Source organism: Heliangelus exortis, chromosome 9, assembly GCF_036169615.1.
Source record: "Heliangelus exortis chromosome 9, bHelExo1.hap1, whole genome shotgun sequence".
In the NCBI taxonomy this organism is placed as follows: Eukaryota; Metazoa; Chordata; class Aves; order Apodiformes; family Trochilidae; genus Heliangelus; species Heliangelus exortis.
Genome location: NC_092430.1, coordinates 14,086,672 through 14,099,436, shown reverse-complemented (window position 1 = coordinate 14,099,436; position 12,765 = coordinate 14,086,672). Strand labels below are relative to the sequence as shown.

Below are 12,765 nucleotides of genomic sequence, written 5' to 3'. Positions count from 1 at the left end.
CACACCTCCAGCCCTGCCTGGATTCACCGCTCTGTGAAAGCCAGGATGCCCCCAGGACTTGCTGACCCCCACCCAGCACAGCAGGGCTGTGACCTTCTCCCTCCCTCAACTATTTTGCACTGCTGCAAGCCACCCACCACGCTGTAAGAAACACCCTCAGGTGGCCCCTGGTGCTTTCAGGGAGCAGCTGTCCCAGGGTATGGGGCCAAACTGCTGAAGTGGAGGAGGAGGATGGAGGGCTGGGCTGGGACCAGGGACGGGGGTCCCCTCCATGCTTTAGCATGTTGGTGGAGACACACACTGCCAGGCCTGAGATGTGCACAACAGACAGGCTCAAGCCACAGCTGAGAGGTGACAGAAGGTGCATTAAGTCAGTTGGGGTCTAGCACTGGGTCCTCTCCTACCCTCATATCAGAGACCCACCAGCAGCCCCTTCCTCATCGCACACAGCCCAAACAAGAGAGCTCCTCCACAGGGCCAGTGAGCCAGGAGGTGTGCAGGGGCAGGGCTGCCTTGCTGTGCATGGCTACAGGATGTCCCATCTCCAGCTGGGGCAAGGGAAGGGTCCTGCAGAAGCCCTGCTCCCTCCAGAATGGGCAGCAGGGATGGCCATCAGGCTAACCTGTATCCAAGCACCAGCTAAGACCCACCACAAAACCTCTTTAAGCTTCAGGAAAATGGGATTTAGGAACTCAGTCTCCAGCAGGGCTCCCCTGAGCAGCAGAACCATCTCCTGCAGGCTCAGCCCTGGCCTGAGCGACAGCAGCAGCACGCAGCAGGGCTTGGCCTGGGCTCAGGGCAGTGCTAGGCTGGAAGGAATGTGGGGCTGACAGCCAAGTCCGCCTGGAGAGATAATCCGAAGCGGAAAGAGCTTGTCCGATGGACCCTGCCAGAGCGGGGGGAGGAGGCGCAGGAGTGGGAGGCAATGGCAGGGGCTGTCCCTGCTCATACACTGCGAGGTGTTTGCTGTACCAGCTTCACCCCAGTCTCCATCTCTATAAAGCCACCAGGGACTGCCCTCAGGGACCCCTTCTCCACACCCTAAGAATGAAGGGGCCCAGCACCAGCACCGAGGGGAAGCCAGCAGAGAGAGCACAACAGACTGAGGAGATGCTGCCAGCCATCGCTGGCTCCCTGCCCTCAGCTTTTTTCATCTAGAGAGACACAAAGACACAGCTGGAAGCCTGGCACATCATGGAGAAACACGACAGTCCCACAGCAGCAATTGCACAAGAGGGGATGAGCCCAGTGGGGGGATGTCTCCAGGTGCCTCTGAAGCAGCAGCCCCCACCCCAAAACAAAGCAGGGCTCACCAACCATGTCCCAGGCAAGAGGTTTTGCCAGGGCTGGTCTGCCCAAAAACATCCAGAAGGAAAGGGAGATGTGAACCCAGACTCAGACTCGAAAAATGGAGGAGTAACACCTCCACAGCCTGCCCATCTCTGGATGGAGCAGAGGCGAAGCCTCCTGATCACTTTGGGAGCCTGTAAAGACTCACAAACCCAGCCTTGTCCCACGGGTATTTGCCTTTGGCTGCATCTCCTCCTAGATATTCTGTCATCCCCAGGAAATTCTTTGCTCCAATATCACAGCTGCTGAATCAGCTTCCTCAGAGAAGACATGGTGGTGGAGACATGGTCTATGCTCCAAAAGTCAGGCAGAGGATCCCAGAACTCCTTACCTTGCAGCCAGAGATCACAAGAGCTCTTGAAACATGGAGCGCTGCTGGGTGCCTTCTCCAAGCACACCTTCCATCACCCCACTTCCCTTTGCCACTGGGAGAATGCAAGGTGCAGACTCCATTTATTGGGAACCAACCTGAGCTCACTCCCACCCTGCAAGCAGTGACGAAGGTTCGCCAGCAGCTACTGGCCTCACATGGCAGAGATGAGACTGAAAGATCAGAGATGCTGGGGACACGAATACTGGTGTGCTGGAAAGGTGCTGTAGCAGCCAGGAAGCAGGCAGAGAGCTGCCAGCACTTGCAGCAGCAGATAATTCCCACTTTACCACCATGTTCCTTGGGGTGTTAGGAGGGGATTTGGTGCACTCAAGTCTCAGCAAGCAAAGGACAATAGCACCTGTGGTGACATCAGGCTGGAAACATGTGTGGAAACATCTCAGCTGCCAAGCACAGAAGTGCCTTGAAACCAACCCTTTCACAGCAGCAGGGATCACCCAGACGAGGAATTAGACACCTTAAACATTTGTCAGCTTGCAGAGGCCAGGCAGTAGTTTGTAAAGGCATGAGCTGAAGGGACTGGGAAAAACCTTGCCAACAGCCTGGCAAAGGCTTGAGACACTGAGGCAATGAGGCATCAGCACCTTGAGACACTGATGCAATGCTGCCCAGAGAGGGTCTAAAGTGCAGGCACATTCCCCAGGGAGCCCTCCCTACTGCTTCCCAGCCATCATGCTGGGCTGGGAGACTGTCCCTTCTCCGTGCAAAACAGAGATGGGATATAAATAAACATATCCTCAGATTTCCCAGGCCAGGGAATTTTGCAGGAAGGGTTGAGTACTGCTAGGCAACAAGCGATGAATCAGAGACAGCTCAAAACAGGACACCGCAGAGGATGAGTTACCAAAACACTCCAGGCCCTTATAGCTCCAGCCTTTTGTTGTCTGCTGACTTCACTTCCCTGCCTGGCTCAGGCTTGGGGAAAGCCCGATGACAGTGTATAAAGACAAATCATCCTCCCCTGAGCAGCACTGACTGTGCACAGCTGTGTGCCAAAGCCCCCATGTGCCAGAGTTCAGCAACCGAGCAACAGGAGCCAAAGGAGCCTGTGAGAGCTGGCCCCACTGCAGGGCTGGGTGGCCAAAGGGAGTCCAGAAAGATGGCAGCTACTGCTATCCTGCTGCTCCTCCAGAGGCTGGGCATCAGGGTGGCACATGTGCATATGGTGACCAAACTGCTGCTTTCTCTGAAACTGAACAGCACGCACCCGAGGAACACAGCCATGAGCATGTTTCTTCAGTGCCTGGCCAAGGGAGACAACCACCACCATGGTTTGTAGAAAAAATCCCTCCTTAGTCCAGATTATACTTATCTCCTGACTGCTGTGAGCAGATGCTTGCGTGGCACTGAAACACCAATAAGTGGTCATTACAGCTGCCCAACCAAGAACCTAAATTGGTAACAACTGCCTCCTTTTGAGCACTAGCACATAAACCCAGAGTCATCACCAAGAAAACTTCATGCTGGCTTTGTGCTTCTCCTAAATATGTTGCAATAAATACTATGGTGCTTCTGCTTATGAATCCAGTCCTAGTTTGATTCACCCCAGCTCTCACGACACATTCTTCCTCCTTTAGAAATGGCTCTACCTGCTGCTCAGCCATGCTTGCTACATTTTGTCAAACCTCACCAGCAAGATAATGGTTGTTGAATACCAGAGAACACTGCCTCCTTTCATGGCCTAGAAGAGGAATTCAAGTCCAGCAGCAGAGCATCCTGAAGCAAAGCAGTCCACAGTTTATTTATTCCATTATCAAGAGTAGCACACGACAGGGAACAAGCCACAGATCCAGGGCAAATGCAATTCTCTTCTGCTCAGGCTTGTGAAATGCCTTTTCAAGGCCATCCAGGAGAAAAACCTCAGTAGTTAGAAAGCCAGTAAGGCTACAAAAGGACTCCTAGAGTACAAGGTCCCCTGCCCAAGGTGCCAGGGAACCACATCAAGAGGTGCTTTAATCCAGCCCTGGCTTTTAAGCAAAACATCAGAGCTTCTAAGAACAAGCTAAGTCCCAATTAAGATAAAAGCTAATAGTTAAATCCAAGAGCTATGGAAGCACAACCAGCCTACTTATAAACTAAGCTACTCCTGTAATTCAAAATAAATAGTAAAAAACCCACCCTAATGCCTCATAATTTTCTTTGCATATCAGTACTTGATCGGGTGGAAATCAGGGAGTAATAAAAACAAGAACAAGTAAAAAGTATTGAGACTGAATATGACACTGCATACTGCAACGGGATGGAAACGTGGATGCTCCCCAGCCAACTTCAAAAAGGTGCCCTCAGCTCAGGCAGGCACCCAGTCACTCCACAGCACACCTGTGTTTTGCTCGCCAAGCACAGGAGGATCATCCCTTTCCCTCCCAGCTCACTCAGACCAGCTCTCACACCATCTTTGCTCTTCTGGGGACAAGCTTCAGATCTGGGCATCATGCAGCAAATAACACTTTCCTTTTCAGACTACTGGCCACAGTTTAAGGAAGAAAGTGCTAAAATTCAAATTTGGATTAAGGTTACAAGACAATCAAACCGAATACATCAAGATTATAACTTCCTAGCCCACCACCTTGTCTCCCCCTTGCTTCCACTTGCCAGGAGAAAGCATGGTTAGTTTTAAATGGTACCCCTTCCTCCTGCTATGTCCTGAAAAGGGGCTGAGGAGAGAAAGCAAAACCAACCATAACATTCTGCCCCCACCTCCATTTTTAAAAGGTCTTTTCCAGCACCTCCTCTCCAAAATGCTTTCTTTTCTCAATGAAGAGACAAAACACCTCAGGGCAGTAGAAGCTATAATGGTATTTGGAGTACAACAGGCAACCTTTAAAGCATGGTTAAAGCCATGTTCTGTGCAGGCTTCCCTGTGCTGATGCCAACTCTACTGGAGCAAGGGGAGCAGGAGAGCAGGCAGGGACAGGGCTGCAATCCATGATGGGGAACCAGTAGCAGACATCTAGAGGTGACCACAGATGTTCTTCCATCTCTCTCTCTGGATTCACACACCAAATGCTGTAGCAATGTACGGTGATTACCATCACTTTTGGCAAACACTAAGGCACGCAGAAGTGCATTTTCACTATGCAGTAAAGAAGAGGTCTTTATGGTTCTTGCTATGAAGATCTGTAATCCATAATTAAATCAAGTGTGAACTGCTCAGATGCTCAAAAGCAAAGCAGTACCTCCAATCCTCTCTTCGGCTGGCATTCTCTATTTTCTTAAAAATTTTAACAGCACTACAGGCTGAGCAGGAGTACTTCTGGAGAGCAAGAGCTGCCTGGTTTTACCCATTACATACAGAGTGAGCACAGTGGTTACAGTCTGGAGTGCTAAAATCAAACTATGAAGGCACAAGAATAGCTGACAATAAGCAATTCTGGTATTAAAATACAGCTTAGCACTCCTGTGCACTGGCAGCTCATCCCACCTGTCCAGAGTAGTAAAATCTGTTCTTTTGACATTGTTGGTTTCTACTATGATGCTGGGAGATGTTTGGTTTGGAACACTTGAGAAATGAAACCCAGGCTGTGCAACATCTTGATCATGTGAGCTGGTAAAGCCTGGAGCTGCAAGAGGAATGGGTGTGGGTGTGCTGGTATCCCTGCCAGACACTGATGTTACAGAAGTCCCCCAAGATGATGTCAAGGGCTCCGTCACAAGAGAAGTTAAACTCTGGGAATAAGTTGAGCTGAGCATCTGGTAGGTAACGGCTGTTGTTGGCAAACACTTCAGGTGATCATCTGTTAGAGCCACCAGAGAAATATTCTGCAGTGCCAGTGGGCTGTCACACATGAGTGATGCTGTATTTTTAACTATTTCCATGTTCTTTTGGAGCCACTCTTTGAAGCCAAGAATTTGGCAATTGCATTTCCAAGGGTTGTTGTCAAGGAAGACTTCTTGCAGCTCAGGTAAATCAGTAAAAAAATCTCCGGGAAGAAACTGTAGCTTAGTACTATTGAGGTAAACTTTCTGAAGGTGCTTGAGATTATGGAAGAGATTTCTAGGAAGAGCTTCAAGCCTCGAATCAAAAAGGGAAATGTTCTGCAGTTTCTGAAGGCTCAGGAAGATGCCCTCTGGCAGACTGGAAATATTATTTGTATGAAGAGAAAGGCCCCGCAGTTCATTCAGGCCACTGAATACATTCTGAGGGAGAACACTAAGCTCTGGATTAAAACTTAGCACAAGAAGCTCTAAACTTGTCAAGTTACTGAACACAAAATCTGGTATTGTTGAGAGTTTTGTGTGATATAGCCACAAGCTACCAAGCTGCCTCATTTCTCCAAACAATACTTCTGGAAGAGACTTCAGTGGGTTACTGTACAAGGTCAATTTAGACAGGTCATGCAAGTGCAGAAAGAGCCCCAGAGGCAAAACCTCAAGCTTGTTTCTGGAAAGAGTTAGGGTTCTCAATTTATGAAGACAATGAAATGCATCAGGGGCGATGGACTGGATGTTATTGGAATGCAGGAAGAGTTCCAGCAGCTCTTTCAGGCCATCAAACATACCAGACTCTATTGAAGACAGCCTGTTAAAATACAGCATCAGCTTCTTAAGTCTGGTTAATGCACTAAATATGTTTCCAGGCAGCGCTGCCAAACAATTTCTTGACAAGTTCAGTACTTTGAGTTTGGCAAGTTTCTTCAGCATGCCACTAGGAAGTGCTGTAAGCTGGTTTTTGTTCAAGAAAAGCTCCTCCAAACTAGCTAGTTTGTCAAACAGATTTTCTTCTATGGATTTTAACCTGTTATTTTCAATTATCAGTTGCTGAAGCTGTACCAGATCATCAAACACCTCTGGAGGAAGTTCAACGAGTTTATTAGCTAAAAGCTTAAGGGCTTTTAGCATTCTCAATCCTTTAAAAGCTGTTGGTGAAATCAGAGAGATGTTGTTTGAAGACAAGATAAGATGCTGCAATTCTGTCATCCTGGAAAAAACATCCTGCAAATATATTATATTAGTGTCTGTTATGTGAATTTCTGTCATGTTGCAAGGCAGATTTAACAATTCCAAGTCTTTTATGTGGGGACCAGAGCAATAAATTGCATTTTTTGAAGAGCAGTCACATTTCTCAGGACAAACAGATGCATCCAGCTGGAAGAACAGCTTGATTATCACTGACAAACAGAACAGCAACATCCTTGTTGAAGAGCCAGAAACATTAGCTGTTACAAGAGACAAAAGAGAGTCAGGATTTGATCACAGGTAGGTGGTTAATAATTTAGCAGCCAACAAAGTTGTGGGAATATAACATAAAACCTGTAAATGTGTGTGAAATGTCTTCTGGCTGCTGAGCAAACTTCATCTCTATTACTGTTGGTTGCAAATATTTCTAAAGTGCTCAGGTTACACTGAGAAGTACAAATAAAGCTCTTCTGTAAATGAAGCTTTTCTTGTTTATATTTTTATGTTCAAGTATAATAAAAGCACAGGAAAATCACAATGAACCTAAGTAGTCACAAGGCATGTATTTATTTGAACAGAGAGCATTATACTGAGTAAAACAAATTAAAAAAGAAAATACCAAAGGCCCTGCACCCACAATATTTTTTACTGTAGGTTATTTGAGGTTTAAAAATTTACCCTGCAAAAATAGATAAAGGAAGAAAAGAGGGTGTCCTGTACTTCAAGTGGTCAAAAGCAGAAGAGCACAAGTTGTGTTCAATCACTTCTCAGTATTTGCAAGTGATGACTTCATGGAGCAGCCCAAGAACACACAAGCAAGTGGCTATTTTTGAAATAACACACATGCTTATGTAACATGGGGCATTAGTGAGCATCACCAACATTACTCACTTCAGCAGCTAAGCACAATATTAAGTTACAAGCAGCATTAAAAATGACAAAATGAGAGAAAGAAGTGCCATGAAATTAGCTAGAAAGCTGAAGCAATAAAAGTAGATCTGCATGAAACACACCACAAAGTTGGAAAGTTGTGTAAATTTCTGAACAAAAAAAGGAACAGGAAAGCAATTATTGTAGTTGTAATGATAATTTTTAAAATACCAAGTCAAACAGAAATTCACAGTTTAGAAATACTTCCTTGGTGAAATAAAGTCCATGTGTATCAGAAACCTGGAAGTCAAAGCACCTGGCTGATCACTAGAAGCACCAGATAGGACCATTGGAACAGTTGGACAAGTTCTACAGACCTCACTGGAACAGCTGACACACGTCAGTCCTTCAGCACTGAGAATAGAGGGGGAGATGGGGGCTCCATCCCAACATACTGTTTTTCAAGGGCAAGGATGAAGCTCTCACGTACCAACCCCACTGACATGGTACAAAGCCCATCACTTAGGGGGAAGTAAATCAGGAGAGGTAGCAAAACTTCTCACATACCTGAACTGCTAGCAAGAACATGCCACCAGGGATTAAAACCAGCTGCTGCATTTAAAAAAACCAAAACCAAAAAAAAAAAACAAAACACAACAGGGATCACTGTAAAAACAAAATAATGCTCTATGTTAATTTCAGAGTGCTGTGGAGCAGTACAAACCCCATCCCTTCCTCATGAAGGACATGGCACCAGTGGTATCAACTACCAGCAACATGCCACAAAGCAAGCTCTCACTGAACTTTCTGCAACTCTTTGAATGAGACCATAAGTCACCAAAAATGGCCTTGAGATTTCAGCCTTCCAAAGGACTTCTCTGCAAACAGGAATCTTCCAGAGAATCTCACCCTCCTACTTATCCCCCCACACTCCAGAGCTGACCATCTCACATAAATCAGTGACACCTTCACCTCAGGAAACTCCTAAGCCAGCCTGGCCCTGATTCTACCTATCCCCAGCTCAGCAGGCTGATGAGGAGCACATCCCTGTGCACCCAGGGCAAGCACCTCTGTCCAGAGCAGGCAGAGCAAGCAACCCAGGAGCTGCTCCTGGGTGATGGGCGAGTGCAACCAACCCAGCAGGACAGAAACCTATTGGGGTAGTTCTGCTTCAGGTCCTCACTGGCATCTCAGCCTGCACCAGAAATTCAAGACCACAGCAGAACAAAGAGATTCAGCAAGGTGAGAGAAATAAGGATCTAAAAAAACAAATGGAAGAAAAATAACAACCTTAAAACTGTTACACTACAGACTGCAAATCCAGGTCCCTCAGAGGGCATGACTGCAGGCCAGAGTCTGTAAAATAAGAAACAGGCTAGTAGAAGACTGCAGACTGGGGATGTCCATTTTCCTGGTCTAATAACAAAAGGTAAGAATATTCAACAAGGCAAGGCTAGAGACATGTATCATCCCAAAAGATAAAAAGGTAGAAATCATATGCAAGAGATTAAGGCCACAAGTATCTGGCTGGCACAGGAAAGTGATAAATAATCTTATGGATCTCAAACATCTAGAGCTGCTAATGGTATTTTTAAAGAAATACTTAGAACTTAGGTAACTGAAGATATTAATAGAGAGAATACAGCAAGGTCTAAACAAGGGTCATATATATACATTCCTGAACATTAAACCTTTCTCAAACCCTCATGTGAAACACCTGCCATCCCAGAAAGGACACCAGTCTGCCTGGCTACTTCTCATGTCGTGGTCTACAGTCTCTGCCTTTCCACCACCCCCTTCATGTTTCTCAGACTATAAGAGGATGCCAGAAGCAATGCATTAATACTGCTAGTCTATCAAAAGTCACAAACCCATTTCCAACTTAAGTTTCCCAGTATACCAAGCACATGTATCATTTACTACAGTGATTCATGTTTTCACTTTCTTGCACATTTGTAAACTCATTTTCACATGAAAAAGGATTTTGAACTGTACCTTAGAAACTTAGCTGTGTTTTAGAGGAACCTACTGGGAGCACAGCAGGCAGTCAGGCTTCACCATGATTCTGCACTTTTCATGGGAAGTAAAACAGCAAAACGTATCCTCTAGATAACACTTCCACCCCTATTTGTGTAACTACTGTCAAAGGCCAAAAAGTATTTTAAGCTCCAGAGCAGATTTTGCCTACGCTTGTTATTGTAAGCAGCCAGCTTCCATAGTTGTATGAAACTCCAAAAATAGAATTCAAGACTGCTCTCAGAACATGAGAAAGTTTGAAGTCACACATGCGACAGCTCAAAAACCTCTTGTAGCTTCTTTGACGGTATGAGAGTATGCACTTCCCAGTGCAAAACTGTCTACAGTCAGAAATCTATTACAGCATGAATTATGATCAGAAAGAATTTTCAAATTTGTTAGACAGTTTCACTGCAGTCTGCTACAAAGGTGCAGTAGGTTTTGAAGGAGTGGACACATCTGCTTTAAACAACCAAGTGATTGACGTGTGCCTTCAGAAGGCTGCACTGACTTCTACTTTCTTGAAGGATTGGAGTCAAAGAAATTTGAGCACAGAATGAAACTTTTTTCCTCAATTCTTTGGCCAAGCAATCCAGTGAAATCCAAACGCTGACACATTTGGCTTCTGTCTTCTTCCAAGCCTTCTGTAGTCATAGGCCAAAAAAAACCCTAAAAGCCTGAAGTATTCTGAAGAAAGAACATCTTTAAGTTTTCAAATTAATAGCTTGAAATTAAAAGGTTAAGTTTTTGTAATTAAGTAACCAGGCCTTTTAAGTATCTTGTCTTGAAATTTAAAAGTGTGCTCAGTCAATTAATACTTAAACAGAGAGTGACCCACAGGATGGATAAGATGTCTTCATTTCTGTCTGATTTTTCTGAATATGGTACAACAACCATCCCAGCTCACAACCAGGAATATTTGCCCAAGAGTCTTGTCAAAATATGCCTCCTGTGTGCCCGTCGGAACATACGGAAAATGGAAGGTGGAAATGAGTTGCTATGTACAAGCTCTGTCACTTAAAAGAAAAAAAACAAAAACAAAAAAAAGGCTTTCAAAAGCCACCAGGTGACCGTAAGGTGAGCACTATCCCACTGCAGAACAGCAGTGCTGCCAGATGCACTGCAAGCACACAGCACATGTACTTCACTACCCCATCCTCAAAAATCCATAGACACGGAACAAAGCACCACAGCATCGGTGGAACTAAGTCTGTATTCTACAACAAGTTTTGGATCTAACTTCATACAGAACCATTAAAAACAATTTCATGAAACTAATGAAAAGAGCTTAAAATATCTGTTCATTTTAATTTTATTTTCAAAGAGCTTCAGTCACAAAAGTGATTTACAAGTCTATTTACAATTCTATTGTACAGTTATTCATGTATGCCTCTTGACAACAGGGTACCATTCTAGAGCAGCAATACACATTTTAAATACAAAGATGTAGTATCATTTCAGATTTAAAAATAAAAAGGAAGCTGAGCTTCTAGAGAGCGCTGTAATGATGAACCTTTCAATTTGTATTAGGCTTGAGGAATTAATGACAAACTGAGTAGTTTCTGCTTCACATAATTATCAAACAAGCTGCAGTTTGTTGAAAATAGCTTTAAAAACCTGAAGCTTTACTGTATAAAATCAACATATTCAATACACTAAAAATTGTCAAAAACCCACAGCTTTCCCCTAAACATACAAAAACATAAGTTTACAATTCAGAATTTCATGGGAGAAATCCTACAGAACTTTTGCTCTCTCGTTCTGTGATGACCAACATAAGCATTAAAAATTTGCAGCATAAAAAGGACTCCACATCTGCTTAGTATTATACTGTATACACATATACAGTACAGGGTTATTTACCCAATTTGGGATGACTGTTCAGCACAACCTTCATGAAGAAAGAAAAAATAAATATAATTAAAAATCCAACAACTTTTTAAAAGTGCAGCAGTAAGAGTTTCCAATTTAAAGTTCTGATGAATACGGTCAGTTCTGTGGGTGTTTTAGCCACTTCTACTCAGGCATTATTTGCAGCATTTTCTTTACAGTAGATTTAGTTCTATAGTACATGAGACTAAAGTTACTGCTAAGTAAATCTGAAGGGAAGAGAAAAAAAAAACCAAACCAACTTTAAAATAACCCTGAGGGATATACAATTTAATGGTCTTGCAATTTATTTCTAAAAAGTAACATTTATTATTTAGCAGTTTCTTTTCTGGGTAAACCAGTCCTTTAAGTATGTGCATAAATAATATTTAAAAATCAGTAATATTTACAAATCCTAATACATCAAAGTAAAATACGTACAGATTAAAGTCTGCATACACAAATAATTTAATAATAAATCAAACTCCTCAACGTAAGGCCAAAATATACAGCAGGAAGAAAATGTCTACCAAGTATCTAGTGGAGATCACTAAATCGGTCTGTTTGCCTGAATTGAGACTTCAAAGATGAACATTAGAAGAGATCTTTTTCGTTGAAAACTGAACTTCATCTTACTTCAAAGCAGAAATTGAACACACTAGTGCAGATCTAGTTTGCTGCATTTCTGAAAACCAGAAAAAATAAACTGCTCATAATGAGAATAATTATAGGTGGCCAAACTCAGCTCTTGGGCAGGAAGGCATAAATCCCAGTAACTGCCAAAGCTGCAAAAGCTTGTTTTGTGGCTGAACTTGCAACAATGAGAATGATTCTCAGAAAAGAGGTTTGCTTGTCTAAGCAAATAGGTCAGAGCTCCAGTATGCAACTTCAAGAACATTTACTAACTCTGAACCCATTTCTTGAGGAAACTAGCTCCCATCTACAAAATATTCAAGTTTAAACAGACTCGCAACCCACTAGTTACTCAATCAAGTTGTCAAGAGACACTTGGCAATTTCAGTTTTAGTAGGAGTTCCCTAAAATGTTCTCCAAAGACAAGCTCACCTTAGTAAGCTGCTTCCTCCTCGCTTTCTAGAGAGACCTACTAAGCCAGCATAAGATGGAAAGACCAGCTTCAGAAACCAAACAAGCCAGAAGAAATCAGCAGTTCAGACAAAGTATTAAGCAAAAACATATGAAAGACACAAATATTTACTTTCACTTCTCATGGAGCAACCAAGCTAAAATGGTCAATGAAATGGAAAGCAAAAGCTTATGCATTTAAGGATAAGTCACAGCTCCCAGGTCCAAGATGCATAGCTTCACAACAGTTTTCAACTAAAATATTATTTTCCTTTAAGTCTGAATACTAC

General features: G+C 43.8%; 1 protein-coding gene across 1 annotated transcript; it reads right to left on the bottom strand.

Moving 5' to 3' along the window:
- Nucleotides 1-3,460: 3,460 nt before the first annotated feature.
- Nucleotides 3,461-9,948, bottom strand: LOC139799833 (platelet glycoprotein V-like). Its single transcript, XM_071752248.1, has one exon. It carries the CDS (start codon nt 6,869-6,871, stop codon nt 4,946-4,948), a length of 1,926 nt encoding a protein of 641 aa, XP_071608349.1. The 5' UTR covers nt 6,872-9,948; the 3' UTR covers nt 3,461-4,945.
- Nucleotides 9,949-12,765: the final 2,817 nt, after the last annotated feature.